The sequence below is a fragment of the Rhamphochromis sp. 'chilingali' genome (assembly GCF_963969265.1).
Source record: "Rhamphochromis sp. 'chilingali' genome assembly, chromosome: 13".
Lineage (NCBI taxonomy): Eukaryota > Metazoa > Chordata > Actinopteri > Cichliformes > Cichlidae > Rhamphochromis > Rhamphochromis sp. 'chilingali'.
Window position 1 is genome coordinate 24,524,685 of NC_137940.1, and position 26,593 is coordinate 24,551,277.

The following is a 26,593-nucleotide window of genomic DNA, read 5'->3' on the forward strand; positions in this document are numbered from 1 at the left end:
GATAGAAGAAATCCAGGCTGGGCTATAGGGTGTCACGCCTTCAGGAACAAGATGCTTTTGTTCTTGAGTGTCACATCGGGGCCATTCGGCTTCTTTAAGATGGTAAACAGAGGCCCCACCGTGCCATTTAATTAGCTAATTACTAACTGTGTGCATCCAATTTAGCTGCTTAACTGCATATTTAGACAACCTGAACACAAATGTATGTTGTTGTTGTTGATGATGTTTTTTAGGGGGCTATGGTGTGAGTCAGGCTGCAGTGAGGGAAATCTTACTGCACTGCACTTTATGAAATAACTCAGCACAACTTTTTGCAAGCCTAAACACAAACAACAAGAGTGTCTAATCAGATTTAACTGCCCTGTAGTTTTATGTAAATAAGATCCAACTGCAGTATTCAGCAACAGGTTATCATTACATATGTTTATGAATTCAGACAAAAACTTTTTTTAGATTTCAAGCTTCTCATGGATCTGAGCAGTGACCAGCTACTAAAAGCTACAGTGTGCCACCTACAGGTAAAGCTAATAGTTTTTAAAACTATTGTGCCACCTGAAGGCAATGAGTGGTACTGCTGCTGGTTTTAATAGCTACCGCTTTTATTCTCCTATAGTTCTAAAAAAGAAAGCAGCAAAAAAAAGTCAAACGTATACTTAGTAATACAGTTTTTTTTTAAACTTTTTTAACTTTAACATAAAAAGCTAGATTTATAGAGAAAACAAAAAGAAGCCAAAAACAGAATAAAGTTTCCATTTTTCCCAGTGCTCAGCAGAATAACTGTACCAGCTACTTAAAAGTTATTTTGATAGTTTAACCCCATAACTTCCGTGCTACTCTTTAACCTTCCAGGGCCCACCCGTGGGCTATAATAGCTATAATGACTTTAATGACTAGAGTTATTACCCTTTTAGATGCAACACTGGCTGTGTTGAACTGACAAATCTTATATATGACCAACAAGTGGGTAACAATTAGTAATGAAAAAAGATTAAATTCCTAGCTAGCAGCTGGGGGGGGGGGGGGGGGGGGAAATGAAGCAAGAAGTAAAGTTATCTCTGCTGAGAATCTATATCTCCCACGGAGTGCCAGAGGGTTTAGAAAGTCTCAGAAACCTAGAAAACCACTTACTCGCCATGCTCCGTGCTGAGGTCTGCGGGACAAATGGTGGTACTCTTTTCATAAGAAAAAAGTGCTTCTGAGCATAAGAGCGCTGTTACCCATGCTGCAAACCCTAGTGGGGATGCACCCCAGTAAAAAGTGAGCTACCTTTACAATACAGAAAAAGGCAAGGCAAGTTTATTTATATAGCACAATTCACCAGCGAGGTCATTCAAAGTGCGTTACAGAGACACTAAAAAACAAAAGCAAATAAAAAGCATGATTTAAAATGGGAAAAAAGAAAGAAACAATAGATAAAATCAGTAGTTAAAATGTAAGTTTTGAAATTTAAGCTTAAAAGTAAAACAGTGTGGATTTGGTGCTTTATTCAAATGCAGCTGAGAACAGGTGAGTCTTCAACCTGGATTTAAATAAACAGTGTTTCAGCGGATCTGGGGCTTTCTGGGAGTTTGTTCCAGATATATGGAGCATAAAAGCTGAATGCAGCTTCTCCGTGTCTGGTTCTGGGAACTGATAAAAAAACGGATCCAGATGACCTGAGGGATGTGGAAGGTTCATACTGGGTCAGGAGGTCACTGATGTATTTTGGTCCTAAACCATTCAGAGCTTTCATTCAAAAGCTGCAGTTAACCCACTAACCCAAACCCTGCTTTGTTGTACAGCCCTCTGGAGAAGCTCTGTTCATGTTCATGTGGATACAGAGATGTCCTCTCCCAAAAAGAGACCTTATAGGTCTGTCAGGCTGTTATCAGTTTAATGTATGTGTCTGAAGAAGTGTATGTACGATGGGTGTTGGTGCTGGCATCTTTAGATTTGGAATTGGCACTGTGCAAGAACATGAAATAGAGCTTTTTAAAAATGCTTCAGATGACCGGAAACTCCTATTATTCCTACAGCGTAACCTTCCATGCTTTTTAAGTCGTTGTGGTATGCATCAGCCCGACATGTAGCTAGATTTCTCGGGAGGTGCACGTCAGGTTAAGTAGGAGGTTGCGGTCCAGGGTTAAAATTGGGTTGCAGTTATGGCGTGAGTTACGACGTAGATCTGACTCAGCAGTATGATTCACATGTAGCATGAATCTCAGACCATGATCTTTTCCAGACTTCAAGCAGGCAGCTTTCAGTGAGTTGATGTGACACCAAAAAAAAAGGGTGGGTTCAGATCAATACTACTAGTATTATAAAGCTGGTAGTCCTGGTCACTTTTCACACTGCAGCTTTGCTTTATTTCTATTATTGAAAAATCTGATTGTCATTTATTGTTTAACCTTTATTGTTGAGTTATTTTGCCAGAGACTAAATGCTCAATATCTGTTCATTTTATCACGGGAATTGAAGGAAAGGTTTGATGTAGTGAGCGCTGTTATTGGACAAGGGGGATAAGGATATAACAAGAGGCTTTACTTATGCAAGTTATTAAATCTATCCCTATTGTTCTGTTATCATGCCCATCCCGTACTTTTTCCACTGAACTTGGGGGGAAAATAATATCAAAACAAATTTAAAAGATTACAAGCATAACACTTGTGATTAATATTATTTAAGGTGAGAAGGTCAGGCGCTCTGCTTTCCTCTCAAAGATGAAAGGCAGTAACAATAGGGACTGCAGAAGCAGCAGAGTCTGATGTAGCCTTCCAGATGTGAGATACAATCTGGAGATTAAATCTTTAAACGTCTCTCATAAAGGAAATGGAGCATGCATCGAGCAGTGATCTCTCTGAACTGTGTCTTTTAAATGATATCAATTGGTCTGGTTTTCAGTGATGAACTACAGTATGGTATGAAAGCGAATTGTTGGTGCCTAAGATGCTTCCTGCGCCTATAAAAACACAAGGTCAGTCAAATCTATTGGACAGATGATGGTAGCAGCTGCTCTAAATCAAATCAGAAAAGAGGGAGCTGTACTGGCTGGTCTGTCCATGAAGCTGCATGCTTTTTTTTTTTTTTGGTAATAAGTTAAGACTTTCGGTGTATTCGTTTTCCCCCGTGGCCAGAAACGGTAACAAAGGTGGAAAAGACCAGTGACATTTGTCTGTTAAGTTATTTGTTTACTGCCAGGGAAAGAACAGCAGTGCGTGCATAACTATGAAGTGTTTCATCTCTGAGATGCGTAAGAAAATGTCTCTGAAGTTCACGGATTAAACTAGTTGATTAATTTTTCTCTTTGATCTTGTTATCATAAGGCAGAGCTGCAACAGCAGGTCGACGGGATGGGTTTGTATAGATCTGAGCTGTTCTACAAAAGCTAATAACATCAAGAATACAATACAGAAACGCACAGCTTTTTGCACGGCGTTTTCTCTGACTTTCAGGATTAGCAGAGGAGGTCACAGCAGCACTGTGTCAGCATCTGAGCTCTGAATCACTATTTGTCTCCCTCTATTGGCTAAATTTATCCAAATATGATGAATTAAAAGGACTTTGTAAACATAGGAGACATTAACAACACCCCCAGAGTAAGTAAATGAGTAGGTTTAGCATTCATCTTTTGCCCTTTAGGTAGGCCTGCTTCCCCATAAACAATATTCTGTAACATTAGACTTCATGTACAAGTAGAAATAACTTAATCTCAAATACGGGTCAGGATTGCTGAAAGACCTATTACATAAAAAAAAAAAAAAAGAAAGAAAGAAAAAAAAAATGTTATTATTGCTACTTAGGCTTCATCATAAGGCCACGTATTCATGTACTGGCCATTCATTCCTTTTTCATGTGTCATTAATGATGAATAAGGATTTCGGACAAAAGAAATAAATACATAAGGCCCAGCGTTCATGATTATTTTCATAAACCACAAAGGAAAAAAAGAACACTTTTATCAATAATCCTTTAATATATGAAAGAGGCATGTATTAACAGAATATACAGTGTAACAGACCAAGTCCCACAGTTTTCATTTACAACACTTCTTCACGAGGTTACCCCTCGGAGTAGGCAGATCGGAAAAATACGGCCGATTGTGGTATTATTCTGCTGTTATCCACAAAGCTTTAAACATAAAAAACAAACAAACAAAGAAAACAGAGGATCTTCAGAAATTTTTGTGGTGGTTTATATCAGACTGACAAACAAGTTGTCTTCATAAATGTCATCTCTGTAAAACCCACCAAATCAACACAAATGCGTTTTCATACCAGCTCAAACCACAAATGTGTTCGATTTGGGAACGTCGGTACTAACACGTGTGGTATTGCTGTTCATATGCTAGCAAACGAGCCAGTTAAGCTGCATTCTGTGTGACATGAGCACGTGCACACGATGAGGTAAGACGTACAAATGTCTGATGTGCTGCTCATTTCTGTTAAACATGCTCGCAGGACATGTCATCCGACGCACTTGGCAGCCACTCTGAATTATACCTGTAAAGCAATTTTTAAAAGGCTCATTCAGATAATTCAATCAGTACAAATGAATAATCGATAATGGTTTATTCCAACCTGAACAGACAAGTTTGTGTATTTAAAGAAAAAGATCCACATATTCAGCTACACAGAGAAACCAGGACGATGTTAACTGGTTGTATCTGCTAATTAAAAAGGTTTTGTGATTGCATATAAATGTAGGTCTGCGCACACACACGCACACACACACACACACACACACACACACACACACACACACACACACACACACACACACGGAGACTGAGGAAAAGGAATGCTCATCCGCTTTCATGCTCGCTACAACATATTTAAAAATGTAGAAATCTTCAAGAAAAGAACATTAAAACATCTCCGCATACTCTTGATTCACATTCCTTATCTCGATTCATGTTATGCATTGCACTGCATCAGGATAAAGGGAAGTTCAAACTGAATGTGGAGCAGTAGGTCCACGCTGATAACAGACTTGTACATTCATGGTATGTATAAGGCTCCTTCTCGGGAATGATTTAAGCACCCACAGGGGGGAAGCAGAGAAAATTAAGAAGGTGTTTCTTGATGCAAGGCCATTATGATAAAGGACAAAGCGTAATTAGCATCGTTCTCTCCCTCCTGCTTTACCCTGCATTACAGGAATACAAAAGCAGAATTAGCCAAAGCCGTTAAAAACAAACATACTTGAGCAAGTTCACCTCTGTGGAGTCTGCATATTTAAATCCTGCCAGGCGGCTACTGCGAATTATTATGGCATCATTATCCTTATTACCAAGGTGACTGTCTTGGCACATCCATTCAAGCATGATGTTGGCTGCAGAGCGGTTTTTATTTAAGAGCTGCAGAACTGTAGTCCAGGAGAATTGACACTCACGGCCTCCGCCTGCGTTCAGCCAGATCCTCAGCATAACTCAAACGGCTGCAGCTCTTCACTTCATCAAACATCACACAGGATCTCATCCTATGCAAATGCACTCTTCTGTTATTTCTCTTTGGTCTTTGGAGGGAACGGTGTGTTAAAGACCCTGAGCAAAGACTTTCCAATTAAGATTTTTAGAAGAGAGAAAAAAAAAACCCCAAAAAAACCATGAAAATGCTTCACAGATTTGTTAAACTTTCTCATTTGTTAATTAGTGGCACACATTCGTTTCAACCCACAGATGTATGGAGGGAAGAGAAAAAAGAAAACAACAAAACACACACACACACACACACACACACACACACACACACACACACACACAGGTTTCATCCAGATTCATCTAACAGACTGAACAGTAAGTGAAATCAAAGAAGCCCACACACAAAGCATGACAAACAACTTTCGCGGCACGTCACGAAAATATAACTCCAGGTGAGAATTAACTGCAAGTACATCCTGTAAAACGACTCCATATTTATTCTAAATGAAATCTGTTTTTGGAGATTACTGGAAGCTGTTACTCACTGATTAGACCTAAAGTGCTGATATAAAAGAGCCTCTCCTATACACACGCATCTACCTGAACCGGGGAGAAGTCATTAAGGCTCTGTTGCTCTTGTGCAGATGCATTGTTCTCCGCTGGCGATATTTCTACTTGTGCATTCGCGGCGCCTAAACTCAAATGACTCCCACTTTGTCGTGTGTTCCTCTTTTGTCAAAAGAGCCCGATGTTTAAAAATACATCAGAATGGTAGAGGCTCTGAAACAGGTGCACTATGGATCAGGTAGATTTTTGATTTTTCTTCTTTTTTTTTTTTTCTTTTTTTTTTCCAAAAGGGAGGGGGCGTGGGTGAAAAGCAACATGTGACATGTGCACACGACAGACGATCTTAAGGTGGCGTCGCTGAAAGAACTCCTATGTATATGTATTCTGCAGACCGACTCTGAGAGAGAAGCAGGGAAAGTTTTCCTGCACTGTTCACAGAATATTAATGCTACTCATCTTTCAGCTAGTCTGCATTGCAATTCCAAACATGTTTTCTCATTTTTGAGAGTGTGTGTGTGTATATATCTAAAGTGTGTATATATGGACCTGTGTGTGCAGTCAAGTAAATCCGTTCCTAATCTAGCTTGTGCAATGTATCCGAATGACATTGTGACAGCCAGAAACAGCTGTTGTGGTTAAATGCTTTGAATAATATACAGAATTACTGAGTGAAGCCAGTTATAGCAGAACTGAACTCACTCCAAGAGTGTTCTGAATGACTGAATAAATGGGGGGGGGGGGGGACCCCATAATAATTAAAAAGGCGGTGACGTATAATGTGTAAACTTTAACATGAAAAACAATGTGACTATTTCCTCAGATGGAAACCGTAGCGGCCAGACCGTTTTCTACAAATGCCGCCACGTGAGATAGATTGTTAGCTCGACTATTGTAATACACCATCAATAATCTAGTCAAAGTTAAAAGCAGCATTCATGTTATATTGAGACTGTCGCTAATATTAAAATGGTACGGCGTGTATTTGCTATTCTATTTAAAAAAAAAAAAAAAAACAATCCAAAAGGAAAAAAAAAAGACAACACTGAATTAAAAGATAAAAGCGTTACTGTAACATTGTTTAATTGTCATTTGATTTCTAGGTTCAACTGGCACTTCCCACATGGAGGGACAATGAATTCACATTTTGGCCGTGGAAATGCCATTTGTTATCGTTTGGCATTCCTAATAACAACAGAATTGTGGCCAGACAAAACCTTGGCAGTTAGCTAATGATATTATTTGGTCTCCATTAGGACCGCTAACATTCACAATACGAAGCTAATTTGCAGCTGACTGATGAGCTGGAAGTAAAACAGGTGCCTGTAAAGCTTAACAATGAACCCGAGAACAGATTTATCTATAAATGACAGGAAATGAATGAAGAATTAAAAGAACATCTTTAACAACAGACATATGTTCTTTTGCAAAGACAAAAATATAAGACAAATATGGTACACAGAAGTCAAGTAAAAAGAAAAAAGAAGATAAAAAGGCCCCAAACTAGCAATCCCATGTGCTTGAGGGATGCTCGGAGATAAACAACAACCTCTATCATTAAACCCTCTTTCTCTGTATAGCACACACTTACAATCCTTACTATTTCATGTCATACAATACACTCAAACAGATGATGCAATCACCATAGGGCGAATGGGGTAACTTTTGGCGTTGATCTAAATTCAACAGACACGGATGGAAAAATAAGATATGCTTTTAACTGGCGGAAGGAAACACATTTTTAGCCAGGCCCTGAGGTATAAGGGAAGGGAGCGGTCGAGGTGCACAAGTTCCATGTACAGAACAGGAAGGACACAAAACTGGAAATTAATGGCACTTTTTACATTTGAACTTGAACAGAAAACTCTTGAAGTGACTTAAATTTGCAGATATGACCGACCAGTGTTCAGTTCAGTCTCTCTTTTGTTTGTTTTTTTAGTGGTCATAAAAAAGGTCACAAAGGAGAAAAATGACACGCAGACGAATCCATGCGGCCAGCCAGTCATCGTCCTCTGGAGGAGAAGGAAGTGTGGGTGTGGGTGCGAGCTGACTTTAAGGGAAGATCTTCAGCCCCCTTGCGGAGCAGGACAAAGGCTCTGTGACAACATGTTGCTTGAGTTTTTTTTTTCTTTTTTTTTGAAAAAAGACGTTTTTCCTCATTTTGTTTTGTTTTTTTGCTGTTGTTGTCTTTTATCCATGGCTTCTGATCTCCGAGTTTTCTGGTGTCCTTGTGCAACTGCGTGCCTTAAATAAATTTCTCGAAAGAAAAAAAATAATAGAGGGGGAAAAAAAAGTAGGCAGGACTCTCTTCTGTATATTTGGGTTAAAATCCCAGCTGAGTGGTAAACAAAGTTCTGACTGTTTGGTTTGTCTGTGAAATATATTTTCTTTTTCGAGCGTCACTCACACACATATCAGTGTGTGAGAGCATGTGTGTGTGTGTTGCTTAGCTCAGTGGCAAAAGTTGCTGGCTGTCCGCCTCAGCCGGACGGTGTGCTATGCGAGTTTGGTGCTGGGGCCGCCCCACTTCAATTCTCCTGTCACCAGTTGGCTTTGACAGCTCTGATGTCACTCACGAGGTTTTGAGCAAGGCAGATACCAAAAATCTAGAAGAAAATAAAAACATTTTTTAAAAAGGCCACACAGGATTTTAAGTCACCGGATTAAGGCAAAAAACAAACAAACAAAAAAACCAAACTACAGTTACATGTTCTCAACACTAGATGGAAGCGAAGACATAAAATCAAAAAACTAGAACTATTGTTAGTTTTAATTAAAGGCCTCATTTGCGATACAGCAGGTTTCTTAGTGTGAGAAATCTCCAAACAACAGCTCATTACCTGTAAAAGTGCAATTCCAACAAAGACGCCGGCTACAATAATCAGGTTGTCTTGAAGCCACTTCTCAAACTGTCCCACGCAGCCCTTCGTATAGATAAACTTCTGCCGGTCCAACTCCTTTTTCACAAACATGAGCATAATTCAAGTGCATTAAAGTTTTGAGCGAGAAAACGTGTTTAATTTACAGCATATTGAATGATCTGCTCTCTGAGAGGAAGCTGGCATTGCTCATTATTTAAACAAAAACTGGTACTCTGCCCTATGACTAATGCTGGACACAAACACAAGATAGTGTTTTGCCCACTGACTCCATCACAGTTGATGAGGGCGTGAAGACCTCACGATAAGCTGAGTCACAGCCTAAGATTGCAACATGTCAGTGTTCTCAATTACACTGACTATCAATGCAGTGTATTCTTTTCCACCAAGGACACTGGTGGACTGAACAGACAAAAGCTGTTTCCTGTTGCCTGACAGATGGCCATTTCTGCTTTTGGATCCAGCTGATGATGTACGTGCTTTACTCAGACACGAACATTTTTACAAAAAAAACAAAAACAGGTTTAATTAACGCTGCAACGAAACTAAAAAGGGGATAAGAATCGGTGCCGCTGTACAATTCATTCTTTGTTATCCTTCAGACAAGTCAACCAGGAAAATCTTTTGTTCTCTCCCAGAACTTGAAATCTAGTTTTAGACCAATGAGGTAGAGAGAGCCACTTTGCAGCCAAAAAAAATAGCAGGAAATGCAATGTTGTTATAGCTGTGGACTTCCTCTAAAGCTATTTCAGCCCTTTGCCTTTGTTGTGCTCCTGTCCTTGCCATACTTCCTGCTCTTCCTCTTTCCCACCCTGCTCCCCGCTCAGGTGCTGCACAGGAACTCTCTGCACATCCCTGATAGTTTCAGCAAAATGTCAATGGCCAGGGCGTTAGCGCACAGAAAATGAATTCATAGCAACTCAATGGCAGGTGGTTCACTGTACTGCAGCTCGCCTAGCAACAGCAATCTTTCTGACTGCAGTGCAGTGAGTTGTAACCACCACACCCACACACACACACACAGAGGAAAAGGGAACGGACTGGCATAACCCACTGAGTCGCCAATTACAGAGTGTAGTAAGGCTGCTCTTGAGGCTATAACTGGAGCCTAATTATCCCTGTTAGAAGAACAATCTGTTATTAAGGCAAGAAGCATACAGACTAGTCTGTGTAAGCTACTTAACCCACTATGTTCTCTATATCTAACACCAGCCATCTGGTTTTACCTATAGTAGTTTTAAAGAGAGAATGCAGAGAATGCCATAAAATCTCACATTTAATTGGTTTTCCTTTGCATTTCAAACACAAATTCACTTTTTGATCGACTGACAATCAAGTCCAATACAAATGAACCCAACTGTCACTCTGCGTTCGACAACTTAGACCGTTTCAGTCAAACGGGTTTGCAGGCTGTCAGTCAATTCGCCCTCGGGAGTATTTCTCTCCAGCAGCATTGCATCATTTTAACCAAGATTTCTTTCTTCCTGCAGAACTCCACATTTGCAGCTGACTCTATCGTATGAGAACTGGTTAAGCGTTGCAATTTGTTGGGACTCTAAATTACAGATTTCCTTGATTTCCTTGTCTAAAGAGATCTACAGAAATAGAAGAGATACCAACCATTTGCTGCCGAACATCATAACCACACTGTGTGTTGATGACATCCTCCTGCAAAAAAACCAAACCAAATGGAGATTAAAATGGGATCCTCGACCACATTCATCCGTTACAATTTTACCTAAGGTCAGAAGGTTTGAAATAATGACTCTTTGCATGAGAGAAACTTCTTATGTTGACACACATGATGCATGGCTACAGAGTATTACACGAAACAAAAAGCTGATTATGGACAGTTGTTTGTGCTGCTGAAACGCGACTCACTGCAGGGTCTTTGATGCAGCATGAAAAGGGAACGCCACAGCGCTCCCTACTGGGATTCCTGTCAGTGCAGTTGAAGTAGATGTTCATGTTCCAGTCGTCAGGCCCGTGCGCTCCACAGCATGACCACTGGGACAAACAACAACAACAACAAGCAGAGATTAAACAGCTAACTCTAGTAAACACACAGATGTACCTTCTTTGATCTTGCCATCTGAGCCCTTAACAGGCTGGCTCAGGTCAGCCTAGGTTGTTAGCTTACTATGGCAGGTAATGACTACAAACAGTGAGATTCAAGTATGAACACAAAAGCCAATCTAATCGCCTTTAGGGTGCCTCATGACAGAACCTAGCGTTTACACACAGGAGCAAATGATCTCAACTGCTTCCTCCACATAATTGGATAGCCATTTGACCGAAATACAATCACATTAATCAGAAAAACCACTCCACATTTGCAGCAGCTGAGTCTCTTCATTCTTACCATAACAAGGCTGACTCATCATTTTCTGAGCTCACATGTACAGCCGCATTTCTAAGAAAGGGAGTAACTTCTTCCAGCAAAGAGACATGAACGATTTTAAGATAAGAGATACCATCGGTGGGGGTGAACTCACATATTCCTGGGCAAAGTCGATGAGATTCTGCAAGTCGATGTCATCGCGGTATGCCTTGACATTATTGTTGATGAAAAAGTTAAGCTGGTCTTTGATCCAGTCCTTAAAGACGAAGGCAAGGATCCCTGCAGTCAGCTCCAGGAAGAAGATCAAACCCAGGAACACAGAAAACTGAAAAGTACAAGTAAACACATGCAAACAGAAAACAATACATCTGTCACTTCAAGCAGGGAACAAGGAGCACCAAAGAAAATCCTGTGCCTTTCCCCGCTTTTGCTTAAAAATGAGTGTAAGAACAACTTTAATGTAATGTTCCTGTGCAGGTCAGTTTGTAGGGCCTGCCCTGATTTGCTAAGTGAGAGTGTGGCAATAAAAACTGCACTCCCACAGGTCCTATTGAATAATCCCTTTACAGTAAATGTAGGAGAAGATGCTGATGATAAATGCACAAAAGCCGCATTAGCTCCTCACGCTGATGCCTGATTTACTGCTGCTAATGGACATCTGCTGGAGTTAATAGCTACTCAGAATCACAGGCAGCAACAAGGCGAGTTTGTCTCTGTCAGTCACAGATTTTTATCAATAAAGCTGAACCCAAATAAATCCTGGTGGTGTTGTGGCTGAAGAAAGAACTGCCTAATACGCATACAAAAAAAAAATAGGCTTCAGTGGATCAGTATACCTTTCTGATCATTAAACAGGATTTGGTTTACTGATGAGGTATGATGTGCCACACCATCATTCATAGCATTTGGCTCAGACGAGTCAAAGTGACACCTGCTACACAGATACCTTCAGCCCTGGTGTGAAGTGCAGATCTAAGGGGTGTGAAATAATTAAAACAGTGTCTGTGCACATAAAGCCTAGAGGTGGCTTACAAATTTAAGCAGTAAGGTGTTCTCTCTGAGCGCTCCGATACATCCAGCAAAGCCCAGAATGAACATGACCCCTCCGACGACGATGAAGAGCCATACAGGGTCAAAGCCCCCTAAATCTGTGATGGATGACAGATTGGACAGCACGCCCTGAGGGGGAAGACAAAAAGAGTGGTTAAAATTCAGACCATAATATTTCCAAAATCAATCCTTACCATCCCCATGACAAGGTTTCAGTAAAAATTCTCCTTTTACAAAAACACAGTTAACCTTGAGAAGAGCCTGTGATGTCAAAGAGAAAAAGTGAGATTTAACTAATGTCACAGCCTGCTGGGCCCCGTTCACAGATGCAGACTTGTAGCAGGGAAATTTAATAAACTGAAATACTGTTATTCCATTACATTCTTATATATCAATGTGATGTTTTCAAAATAAAATAAAGAACCTCGCTGAGGTTTTGTTATCAGTTTAAATGCAACATGCACTCACTCTATGGCATTTTTGTGACAAAATTATAAAACAAGTAACTTCTCACAAGAGGCAAACTTCAAAGCCTCCTGAAAATACAGAGACATTTGCCCTTCCACTCTCCTCTCTGAAAGCCACAGTGTGACCACCATCTTATTTTGTCAGCCTCTGCGTTCTTAGAATTATTTACAACAAGACAGACTTCACATGTAATCATTCCCAATTCTTAACTATATTGTATATTGCAACTTTGATGCAATAAATTTGATCTTAGGCTGAATTTTCCAAAATTTTCAATTAAATGATTAGTGTCTAATCTTTATGATAGTTTCATTTTAATGGAGGTAGATAGAATATTATCCAAAATTCGAGAAAAAACACATTACATAAAGTTTGCATTACATATGAAATTATTCATGTCATTGAGCGAAACAAGTATTTCATCCTCTGCAAACCAGCCAGAATTCTGGCTCCCACGAGTGTGTGTTGGCACAGAGCCAATCAATCAATCAGTCAAGGATAGTCCTGATCTCAGCCTATTAAGCGTAAAAAGCGTACAAAGCACACCTGCCAAGCCTCTCCACCACCAAGGGCGAGACCAAAGAGCTGTCAAAGTCTGTCAGGGACAAAGTGTAGACCTGCACAAGGCTGGAATGGGCTACGACACCATCACCAAGAAACTTGGTGAGAATGTAACAACTGTTGGTGCGATTATTCCGAAATGAAAGAAATAGAAAATGAACATAAATCACCCTCAGTCTGGGGCTCAGTGCAATGAGAAAAATCTTACCACTGTGCTTGCCAACTGAGGTTTCTCCACCAAGTACTATGTCATGTTTTGCTTGGAGATCAAATACCTATCTCACTCAAAGCCTTGCAAATCAATTTATAACTGTAAATGTGGGTTTTTTCCCCTACATTTTTGGTTTATATTCTGGCTGTCTTTATTAAAATCGATCGTGGCTCAAGAGTTGGGTGTTCGTCTTGTAATCGGAAGGTTGCCGGTTCAAGCCCAGTCTCGGTAGTTGTGTCCTTGGGCAAGACACTTCACCTACCGCCTACTGGTGTTGGCCAGAGGGGCCGATGGCGCGATATGGCAGCCTCGCCTCTGTCAGTCTGCCCCAGGGCTGCTGTGGCTACAACTGTAGCTTGCCTTCACCAGTGTATGAATGTGAGAGTGAACGAATAGTGGTATTGTAAAGCGCTTTGAGGGGTCCCGAAAAGCGCTATATAAATGCAATCCATTATTATTATTATTATTAAAATGAAAAATAGAGACAGTTTATTTCTTTGGAAGTGAGCAAACATCACACAAATCCAGCAGGAAATGAAATTAGTATTTCTTCCGCAGTAACAGTGGGCGTCGTTATTGTTTCTGGATAGCACACTAAAGAAGGTACTTTGCGAAAGCTCCATAAAAACGAGTTCAAGCTTGTTTTATTAACATATTTTTGTACAACCCTGATCCCTGCTATATTTTTCAGTTATTTTGAAAAAGGAAACCACTATGTGTATCCACTCTCAGTCTGACATCCTGTTTGCTTGTCATATATTGTAGTGAACATGCCCAACACTTGCAGCTAAAGTCGAGACAGCTCTCGTACTGAGTTAATCTCCCTCTGCATTGAGCAAGGACAAAACTGTAGGATGAAGGCAATGCTGGATGCTCATGTTTTTATGGCACTGCTGCAGAATAAACTGCACGCATTTAAATTTTAGCAGGAGGCCCTGAAACAATAATGTAGTCTGGCTGTGCACAGCAGGCTTGAAACTAATCATCTTAGTCACTGAGACCCAAACTCACCATTACGACTTTCCAGCAACCACTATTCATCATTCACCCTAATCCCTTTAAATTATTCACGCTGCTCCACAAAGGTACTCCAGCACAGGCCGATTTGCACAGAGTTCATGACCAGACGTTACTAATCAGTACATGGTTCAACGCTTGTGCAGCGATTTCTTGCTAATTAATGAACAAATTGACTGGTAACTCCTCTGAAAGAAGTTTTGAACGTAGCCATGACTCACTGCACATGAGAGGTTAATGGCAACACCTGATCTTTGTAGCCTGTCCAGCGTTGACAATAAACAGCGAACCAGTTTCTGCGCAAATATACGATCCAATTTATCGTGCAACAGGCTTTCATACGAGACGAAGCACAAGGCATTCAAATCCTGGTAGCTGTAAGTCAAATGAGTGTGTCATTTGGACCCTATGGCTCCTTATTTGCAGCCACAGCCATTTAAAGCTCCAATCACCGGAAAAACAATTTAACCATTAGCTCGATATTGGTTCAACAAAACTTAGTTACACATCACACTGGAGCTGCAGCAGTGAGCATAATTCATATCCTGAGACGTGTTTACCAGGAACATTATGAGGTTATATGCCTTTAAGTGCTACAAAGTGTTACAGGAATAGAGCTTCTATTTTCCACGCCACTCTTCTCAAAAGCTCTGTTTACATCCAAACTCCATCCGATGAATTATACTTCCAGCTTATTACAGCTAGGATATCTGGAAGAATTTTAGCTATGTGGTAACCCGTAGCCAGCGTGTTTGTGTGCATGTGTTTATACATACCTTCTCCGCCCATGCCCACAAGCCTATACCCAAGAATGCAGCTCCTAGTAACTGTAAAACAAAGCACAGAGATGCGGCAGTGAGACGGGAGGCAACTGATACAAACTGAAGCAGTTTATTACAGATGATACGGTTGTTATTGTAGCAAGACCGGGAATGGTTTGGGAGTGGTGTGGATTACACTGGTGTCCCCCTGGCAACATATGTAAACAGCAGAACTGCTTGAGTTTTACTGTGGTAATTAAAAATCTAGTTCATCTTTTGTCATCCACTGCATCCTTTCTAACAATATTCACATAAGAACAAAGGGATCTCTCATTTTTAATTATCAGTGCACTTAAAAAAACAGAGAGAATCACATAGGAAAGAGACCAATAAAAGAAAAACTGATTTTAGGAGCTTTTAAATAAAGTGAATTCTTCAAAGATTAAATCACAGAGATATTACACTGAGCTGCTGTAAGGGTTAAAGAAAATCCGTCCAATATTAGTCAATATTAGGACGAGTTTAAGGCTCACTGCTTCAACTTGACTGAAAGCCAAGTGGCTGTGTTACTAGCCCACGGTGTCTAAAGATGTAAAAATGACACAAAAACAACAGAATAGCAACAGGATGAGAAAAATCACCGGTTTCTGGTGTTTACACGTAGAAATGTTACTGTCTAATCAGCTGCTTAGCTGCTACAAAATGGCATTCATAAGAGTTTTAGGATGTCGATGGAGAGAGCTGGGGGCAAACTCTAATGGTAATGCCTGAAATATAATAGCTTCATTGAAATTGTGTTAAATCATTTGTTGGGAAGCTGATTAAATCGCGAGAAGCAGGTAAACTAATGGCAGCCCATTAGCACACACCTAACAAGATCAACGTGACAGTCTTGCAAACAACAACAGCAGTCAGCAGTTGGATTGGGGGGGCTGCCTTGACCTGGTAGTTATATAAGCGTCTGTAGCGAAGGGTGTGGTAGATTCAACTGGAAAGTGACAAGCAGGAAGAGTCAGTGTATGCAGGCAGACATCAGAAGAGATTAGACTGACAGAGTGGGAGTATTACAGCACTTAGCCTTTGACTTCAAGTTTTTCATGCAGATTAAAGAAGCTGAAAACCGTGACAAAGGAAACCACTTGCGTCTTGCGGCATGAAATGCACAGCAACACAATGCATCAGAGTCGCCAGACAACATGGATAACTACTAATTCACTTATTCAAAATAAGGACATTTGTACAAGGCTGCTTTCATTTTTCTATATTTGAATGTTAATAACCAATTTGGGGCACTGAACTACTTAAGCAGCTTTGTCAAGCTTGGCTTCAACCCTAAAATGGAATCTATGGAAGCTTTCATTCATTTTGCTTCTCTACTTCAATGCTGATCAATATTTTTAGGCAAAAAAGAAGACATTTTAGCATCAATACAACAGTTTTATTATCCGAGTCTGAACAGCATATAGGACCAGAGCAGAAAAAGGCAAGCATATGACTCAGGTGTGCAAAAATTCCAATCAGTTTCACATCATTGTTTTGCAAAGTGCAACCTTAGCACGCTTTGACGCACTGATGAAAGAAACTGAAAAGCTTGGAGGCAAAGCAATTCAATAGACTGGACATTTTGGAGCCTGCTCTCAGTTTCCACCTCTAGTGACTACACCCAGAAGAAGCCTTGCTCATAAGTGCTCTGTTTTCCAGTTCTTTTCCATGGTTCAGGAGTTTATTTTAAAAAAAATAACCTTTTCTTGGATATGATAATGGTTCCTGTAGGTCCCTACACTACACCGCTTTACCACAGTTGTGCACCAACACAAAAAGAGCAGTACACAATCTATCCAGGAATCTCATCAGTAGTAGCTTGTTTGCCTGTCCTCCCAACAGAATAGTGAACTTGTAGTCAGCCTCAAAAGCCAGGGCAGGAAAAGGAAAAGAAAAAAACCCCCAAAAAAACCATACTGTTTTTGCCAATTTTCAATGAACCCATCGCCATGTTTTTAGAAATCTAAATAAAGTTAGGAGTCAGAAAATTTACCTAATCTTTGGCACGCAGCTTTAAACCACACCAAAATCATTGTAGTTCAATTATGCAGTAAGAAACAAGCTGAATGGTAAGCTGTGGCATTTTTCCAGTTCTGCTAATGGAAACATTTTTATCTGAGAGGGTCAAGCGGGACATGCTCAGTCCAGCTACTGCTTTCGCAATATTCCGCTTAATCAGGAAGAATTCATGCCAGTAAACACACAAAACCAGATATTTTCACGGAAATGCATTTAGTTGGCTCATCAGACCTTGGAAACCACAACACATTCTGAGTAACAGTGAAAAACATTACTTGTTTACAAGAGAACTCCATATCACTTTTAGGCTGCATTTGGTAACAGTACCAGTACCCAGAGTTACACACCACAAACATTTATCTACACACAGAGAGGTACACCACACAGGCTTTTAAAATAACTAAATGTCCAAAACCCGATACAGACACCAACATTTTTCGCCCCTTTCAATCGAAGTGTTTGTTGTTATTTCACTAGGGATGTCACTCTGCCTCCTCACTGGATAATATCAAATAACTTGCCAAGCATCCTGGTATTATTTTGGTGAGCATAGTATTAAAATTTTCAATCTTGCATCTTTAAGCTCATCCAGTCTTTTTGATTTCATCTAAGAAATCTAACAAACCAACCCCATCAGTCGATACCAAGGAAGCCTTTAGTACATAATCAAAACATCTCCCATCTAGATTCTGCAAGTCATTTTTAACCTCCTAGGACCTGGCGTTCACATACGTGGACATCACATTTTGGGTTGTCTAGACCTAAAAACACTAAATTTTTCTCTACAAGGGCCTGATATCCACTTACGAGGACATTCTACTGCCACTGTTCTATCAAAATTTAAAACGAATGTCCTTATATGTGGATCTTATACTTGTCAGAAACAAAAATCAGGTAAAAAAAATAAAATAAAATCTGTCAATTCTTTGTTTTTACATTCATGAGGTCCTAATATGCCCAAATATCAAAGAGATATTAAAAATGCATGCCATGGAAGAGCTCGGGTTTTAGGAGGTTAAACGCACCCCACTCGTTCTTGCAGTCCTCTGCAACCAGCCTAGCTTCTGCTCGTCTAGGCAGTAGAAGCTAGGCATTTAAGAAAAACTAACAGGTGATCACATTCATCCTTATTCTTGCTTCGCTGCATTGTCTTCAACTGGATTTTAAAATTCCGTTGAAGACTATTTTAAATGTTTAGTGACATACAAAGCCTTGCTGAGACCTTATTCCATCAGTCAACTTCTCTGACCATATTTTGATTTATTTATTTGACATGTTTTTTAATTCATTACATCACTGAAATGTGAAAGAAAAGAAAAAAACTGATGTGGCAAATACATGATGCAAAATCTGTTCCACTACCAAAACGTCTGGCTACGACTGTGTATGTGTGTGTATTAGGGCTGCCACGATTACGTCGACTATTAAAATCGTCGACGACTAATTTAATAGCCGACGCGTCGTTTGAAGCTTTGTAAGATCCCAAAAGATGCAGGAACACCATGCAGACACCACAAAAGTATTTTGTGATGTCTGGATGGTGTTTGGTTATAGAACCAATTTTATTATTATTTTTATTTCCGTTCAAGAAATAAATCATTGTTTCCCACATCAGGTTGTATTTCCTCCTGCCACAGCTTGAAGTGGCACTGAAGACAGTGTTAAAGAGACATCTATGCCTGGTACTAATTTATTCTTGGGGGGGGGGGGGGTCTGTGAACTGTTATTTTATACTTTATAAAGTTAATGTAAGTTTCAGACGGGATGGATTCCTGAAATTTCTAATTTCTACTGAATGTGTTGTTTTGTTTGTTTTTTAATCTATTGCGGAGATTTGACAGGACAGATCAACTAAACAGTATTGTGAAATATTTACCGTGATAACTGGCAGTATGTGTTTGTGCTCTGTGCTTTTTGGAACCTTATCTGTAAATCAAACTTCCCTTTAAAGACCAGTACATTTTAGACTGAACTTACTGAAAGAATACACAACACAAAAAGAACAAACTGTCTTTGTATAGTGCTTGCGTATTTTGACTAACTTTTCTCACAACCTGAATCTAATTCAGGTGAGCTTGTGGCAATAGAATTAGATATGTGAGACAAATCTCTAAATACCACTCTCTGTGGCAAAACGTCCTTCACCTTATTAAGAAACTCCTTAAGCAAGACAGCTGGCTTTGGGACTTTGTTGATCAGGTGCTTTGATGAAGGAAACCTGCTACCTTTTCCCCAGTAAAGGTTTTAACAGAGAGGACAGGAACAGCGCTGCAGTTCTGGACGGTAGAAACATGTTTTCTTTCACTCAACCTGAGCTCACCATCTGCTGTTGTTGTGTTATCAGTGTTTTTGTTTAAAGTCTGTTTTTAGTCGCAAATGTGGGTTAAACCCTTGCGTCTGTCTGTCCATGGTGACAGTAGTGTGTTACAGAGCCGTGTGCTAAATGAAACGCAGACGCAAAGAATTTCTGTCGAAAACTTTTCTTTTACAATCGAATTATTTGAAATACTCAATAAATCGTTACAGCACTAATCTCTTTGTACAACACAACAATGTACGAGTCACCACCTTTGGTTTTTTAACAATATGTTATTAAAACACTCAGGATCTGTTCATTTAAATCTCACCCGCATGGATAATGCATTTCTTTTGCTTTTGATTAATTTGATCATTCTGTCAAACCTATGTATTTTACCAGAAACTAATTAAATAAAGTCTGAATCTAGATGTCTCTTTATTTGCATTATTATTCAAATCAAGGTTCCTTCGGTGTCAAGTGCTGCTTGTAAAATATGTCCTTCCCAGAGCGAGGGTTTTCTCTCCATGTGGACTAAGAGATTATCAACACTTGAAAAGATGCCTCCCTAAGCCAGCTGATCCCATTAACCTCTACTAACTGTCAGACAAATCAAGCTCCCCACTCCTGCACACGCATGCACACATACACACACAGGATATAGTGTGAATCCCCTTTCCATGACTCCCTAAAAAAATGAATATTTAATGAGGGGGATAGTGTGACACCGTGATTCTCAATCTCAGCAGCAATGTCAACAGGGTGAGCAAATTGTTAAGCTCCTTACATTCCACAACATATATCTTTACTACTAATACTAATACTTTCATTTTGCATCACATGGCTACAAAATATATATACTATTTTTGCAGTTTAATTCTTTACATCAAAACTTAATTCGAACGTCCAAAGAAAATAAACATTAAAGATTCAACACCAGATTCTGAGACAGAATGAATGAATAGAAAAAAGGAAGAAATATCACTAAGCGCACTCTGACACCATGTGTTGGTAGAAGTAGAAAATAGGAAATGTAGCACAAACGACAAAACAGGAGGACGGCAGAAAATGGAAACAGACATTTAAAAAAAATATGATAGCATTTCACAGAAAACAAACCTAAATGTAGACTATGCAAAGCGGCGCTTTCCTTTCACGAACGTACCCCGAGCTGTGATGTCAACTCTGAACGGGTCAATTTTAGAGAGTTAAGTTTATGTTAATAATGTTTATGTTAGATGACCTCTCAGAAACTCCTCAGGATGATACTTGCTAAAGAAACACCATTTCAGTTTTGTTAGCTAATGAGTGAAATGTGATAGTAACCCATTAAACAGGAGTAGCTACACTGTCTCCTAGTCTTTTATTTTTTCCTCACTCTAATATTAGCATTTATTCTACTAAACCTCTTCCACCTTACATTAGGTAGTTATTCTTTGGGTTATAAAGTTTCATTTGCATTGAACACTACACTGTCTGAGAAACTTTGATATACAACTACAGTGATTGGTAACTGTCTTTTCTAATTTTGTTTTGTTCTGTTTTACTAGTATTAAGCACAGGCGTATAGATGAGTTGGTTTTAAAAGGGGGCTCTTGCACCTCTCAAATGGCTGAAGTCATGACAGAGAGGATGTCTAGTTATCAGCAGCTGGGAACATCATCTCAAAGACAAGAGCAAGCCTCATTCCAGAGCACATCCACTGCAATCATGAAGTCATAAACTGAATCATCTGTAAACTTTGCAAACTTATTATTTTGGACTGGAAAAGAAAATCTTTTTGATTTCTTTTAAATATTTATTTGAGTTTGTGGGCAGAAGCCATTTTTAGTTTTCTATTAGCACGTCTTTTGTTTAAATACTGCTGGCACTTTTATTTCGTATTACATAACATTTTTATTTTTTTCATTTTTATTCTGACGGTCCTGTTGAGTAGTGTTAAGAACAGTGTTGGTCAAGTTACTTGGGGAAGTAATCAGTAACTAATTACTGATTACTTCCCCAAAAAAGTAATCCCGTTACTTTACTGATTATTCATTTTCAAAAGTAATTAATTACTTAGTTACTTTTTAAAAACACGATTTACAACCTGAAGAGGTGATAAAGCGATAGATCTTTCAGCCCAATTCTACTTTTTCTGCATAATCCATCATACAAAATGTAATCAAATGGAAAATTATCTTTTTTTTAACTTGTTTTATCAGTTTTAATCTTTTAACTTTATGCATCAAGCAGAAATTTAATTATATGCAACATTCTCTGACTGGAATAAATTAGTTTAACATTTAAACCTATTTTCTGCACATTCCAGCACATAAAATAAAATATTTTTTGTGTTTACACTCAGTCTTTCAAATAGATGCAAGTAAAACACAGCAGAAAATAAATAAAGTCAAAGACTCAGCGGTCCTTTTGCTCTATTTTCACCTGTAAAGCAGGAGTAGAGTAGGCGGAGGTTTACGCTGGTGCAGGTGTGCTGCAGTCAGTTGAAGAATCCGCGAGTTTCTCTGTGAATTTCCCATTACGTCGTTGCGCACTCGGTGCTTGTTTAGGGGTTTTGTTCGCTGTAAAAAGAAGTTTTCTTCCCACGCACAACGGACACTAATGTAATTGCAAAGCTGTCTGACAAATTTATTTACATATTGTGTTCAGTGATTAAGGCTACATATCAATTCAAAATGATCAATAAGAGATAAAGGCAGAAGTGGCATAATATATCATATAACTGATCAGCTGCCATGTCGCCATTTTAAGGTAGAGTCACTGAAACGGCCTGATATGAGAAATGCTGAAAATAAGGTAGCTTATCAACATTTATTCCTTCATTTCATAAATACTGAGAAAATCTGACTGTCCTCTGTGCCAAAGGTAAGGCAATAAAAAGTCTTGCTCTCCTTAAATGCTATCAGTAATGCAATCAACATTGCAATAACTAGACAAGTTTATCCATGACTAAGTCACAGAGCATGTCTCCGAATAGCGTCACACCTGGTTGTTTACAGGTATGCTCCAGAGCTGTAATCATGCAGCTTGCCTTTTGGTGCCAAATGTGAAAAGACAGAGCTGTAGCTCTCCCTTGCATTCAACCAACTCAGCAACTTGGTTACAGCTTAACAAGCTCTTAATTACAGCGTGCAGAGCTCCCAAACATTTCAGCAGCTCAGGCAGAAAACGTGATTAATTAATTGGATGTGGGGAATGTGTCTATTCTAAGGATGAGAGAAGGTGTGTTGTTCTTGGGTGAGAATGCCTGGCTGTCAACAGCAAGCCTGGGTACTGTGAAACCTCACACCAAAAGCAAGTATTGTTCCATTTTGTTCACAATATTTATGGCCTTACAAGCATTTTGTCTCAATTTAGGCAGCCCTTTCAAGCCTGACAAGATCACTAGAGGAAAGACAAATGGGTTGATTTGTGGAGTATAAACCCCATCTCTTTCTATTTCAGCAATGCACTGGCTTGTCTGTCAAATCCAGTTCTGCAGCACACAGACAAGAGTAGAACATCTTCTAGTGATTATTAACGGAAACAGCCAGCGAGCTGGAACTTGTTCCACTGTTTTACAGAGAATTCAGACACATGACTGTTAGCTTGGCCTAACTGTCAAACACTGCAAAAGAACACAATGAGTCAGATACAATGCTGAAAGCCCATGACTCAATATTTCCTTGTTGATTGCTCATTCAGATGAAACTACAATAAACTCTGTATTTATGTCGATAATAGTAGCCTCTGTATCTACAAATATCATGTTCATGGAAATATGTGGCAGGTATGGTGCACTCATATTTGTTTTTGAAGGAAAAGTGTTGCGGAATGAGGAAGCGATAAGGAAAGTTTGAGCAATGCCAGAAAAGGCAGATATACATGAAGTCCGTGTTCCTTGTGAGTCTGATAGAGCAACCGTATGATGGGAGAAAACACAGACTTACAAGCCCCCCTCCCAGCCTTTGTTCTCACCATTACTCTTTGTGCATTTGTGGGTGTGTGAGCGAAGACAAACAATGCTGTCCCGCACAGTCTGGGTGCTATAGTATAGAGTGAAAGAAAGCATGGAAAGGGGAGGGTTGGGTGGTATTCAGACTGTATGGCCTTTTCCTTTAAACTGTGTGTGGGAAGACCTCCTGGGGCAGACAGACACGCCATTCCTTCACCCACAGACATTATATTATACCAGCCCACAGAGGCGATGCAGATGAGTGAGGAGGGAGGTGTGGGCAAGACTGAACAGAGAAACTTTTCAGAGACGGAATAAAGATGGAGGGAGGGGTATTGTAAAGTAGACGTGCAACCACTTGCCACTGCCCCATCAGTTCTGGTGAGAATTATGCTATTGCTCAGCTCAACTAGGAGCAGAAACTATTATGAAAGAAAATTGCTCCTTTATTTTTCTTTACTAAACTTTACATTTAAATTGAGAAGTTACATTTATAAGTAATCTGTCTCTGATGGCCAAAAGTTTCTAAATGGAAAACTGTAAAGTTTACAAGTAATAAGCAGAGGCACGCAAAAAAAAAAAAAAAAAAAAAAAAAAATCTAAATCCTAAATAAATGGAGTGTGTAGCTGACATTTTAGGGCATGAACACTGTCCTACATTAAACAAATAATTTCCTCCTCATTTACAACAATCTACTTCTGTGCATGACAACACACTTAAACATCAACAACACCGCATAGATGGATGGGGAAAAAACGTGACTTTCATTAAAATCAAGTGACTCAGGAAAAAAAAAAATATATATATATATATATACTAGATGGAGCTCAGCGATCAACTTCCATTGGCCAACTGCAACGGTGCTAACGTTCCCGACGTTTACACGAATGTGCACTTCAAGTTATCACTAGTTACGTGAAATTTCTAATAAAAACAAAAGGAATGAGTAACAACATTGTGTTTACTTACCCAGAATACAATGTTGAATCCAAATAAAACGTATTTCACACAGCAGCTGACTTCGGCTCCTTTAAAATGACGGTGTTTTCTACTCATTCTTCCACGGAAAGTGGTGGCTAACTGACGAGCTAGGCAACTACTATGACTGATAATCAACCAAAGCTACAGTTCTTAAACAACTGAATACAAGGTTAGCTGGCTCCATCAGCTAAGCAAACCCCGCGTTAAGTCTTCCGGGTTGGTTAAAACTCAGACATATGTGGCTAAACTGTCTTTAACTCGCTTTGACTATTAGCTTGCTAGGCCAGCTAGCTCGCAACTTCTATAGTTAGCATTGGCTGCTAAAAACAACAAATCCAGGAGCACTTCAACTAAGGCACACAGATGCGGCTCTGCAGCTCCGTCGACATTCAAGTTGCCTGGTGTTTACGTCGCTTCGCTTGCCGGATGATCGAGATGGCGGTACTTCAGCTACACTTCCCTAATGTTATCTGTGTCGCTGCATCGCCGCTTGTGAGTCTTCATCCTTGTTGTTTTGTGCTGTAAAACAAGCCCCTGCTGTCAAACGGGAAAACCACTGCGCTGGCTTTCGCCCTTTTCGCTTCAAGAGCGGCCTCTTGTGTCTCAGCCTAGCTTGACCACACAGAGAATAAGCACTGTATGTACGAGGTTGCTTCATTAAAAGCTGCAATAGGAAGTGGCCAGGTTTATAGTGTGAGTTCAAATTGAAGGAGTGCACAGTAATTAAAAAAAACAAAAAACGGGACAGGACAGTATGAGTAATGATATTAACAATCATGTATAATGATTAATAATTAGCTAGATTCTAGCTCATTATTTACACCTTTGCCTACACCTGCCACGACGCATTAAAATATCTGCAGTGAGAAAGGTCGATTAAGAATGACACTCTAATAAACTGGGGTACTCAAGCGCAATTATATATTCATAATTTCAGCCATAATGTTCTGGCATGACAGGCTGAGTAATTTCACTCCTTTAAGTAAGTCAGTGAAGGAGAAATATAGATAACTGCAGAATATTGTGAAAATGTTGTGAAACGTGATCAAATGAAAAAGGAAGTGAACAATCTGTTCTGAACAACTTTGCCTCATTTGAACTTCTGTCTGGAGTCCTACAGATGGCAGTCTATGATCCTGCGATAAATGCATTTCCTTTTCACCTCTGGGTGCTCCACTCTGGGGCATGCCAACCTTCTAACTATTGCCAGAAATGTGTATTATGTTGTACTGACAGTAAACACAGCATAAAACTGTAAAACCAAACAGTATTAGCCTGCATTAGCTATTAGCTACATGTAATATTTTCATCCGGTACTCTACTTTTTCTCAATATGGCATAAACCCGCACCTAATAACAAGACAAAGACATATTATGAAATTACAAATACACTGTCCACATTGTCATATAATTTTAAAGGAGCAGCTGTTAAAGGGCCTTAATGTTGTAGTGATACATTTAATAGTACATTTATTGGCTGATAAAGTTTTATTGATTATAGAATAAAAACACTAACTTAACATTGTAAATGCGGATATGTTACTACTTATCTTCCGTGACCAGCTTCACATTTTATTTAGATACATCATAGCTAGGGAAATGTTATGCCACTGATGAACAATGGCTGTAAGGTCAGTTTCTTGATCATTAATATGTAAATTGTCATGACCATTGATCAATGACCATTGATCAATGTACCATTCACAGAGAGTTGGGAAATGGCTGCAATCATGAAAGATGTACCCTTAGGCCCCTTTCTTGATCTAGCTCTTTCCCTTTTCACATAAATGGAATCCTTGACTACCCGTTCAAACCAGCGTTCCTTCCTGTCCAGGATGTGAGCATTCTCTTCATTGAAAAAGTTGGCACTGGCCCGTAGGTGTGAATAGACTGCAGAGTCCTGGCCTGACGACGTAGCTCTTCTGTGTAGTGCCATCCGCTTAGCCAGAGGTTTTTTGATTTCCCCGATGTAAAAATCGTGGCAATCCTCCTGGATCTTAACAGCGTTACTCTGTGCCAGGGGACCGGATTCTTGGGGTGGACCAATTTTGAGGCAGTGTGTTTCGG

The 26,593-nt window shown here is 39.6% G+C and overlaps 1 protein-coding gene across 1 annotated transcript; it reads right to left on the reverse strand.

The window, feature by feature from the left end:
• Nucleotides 1-6,208: 6,208 nt before the first annotated feature.
• Nucleotides 6,209-25,090, reverse strand: tspan17 (tetraspanin 17). Its single transcript, XM_080900276.1, has 8 exons — nucleotides 24,515-25,090; nucleotides 15,266-15,316; nucleotides 12,215-12,361; nucleotides 11,337-11,507; nucleotides 10,723-10,848; nucleotides 10,462-10,509; nucleotides 8,803-8,919; nucleotides 6,209-8,568 (listed from the first exon to the last, which is right to left on the reverse strand). The coding sequence occupies exons 1-8, from the start codon at nucleotides 24,599-24,601 to the stop codon at nucleotides 8,503-8,505; spliced, it is 813 nt and encodes a 270-aa protein (XP_080756402.1). The 5' UTR covers nucleotides 24,602-25,090; the 3' UTR covers nucleotides 6,209-8,502.
• Between the last annotated feature and the right edge of the window lie 1,503 nt (nucleotides 25,091-26,593).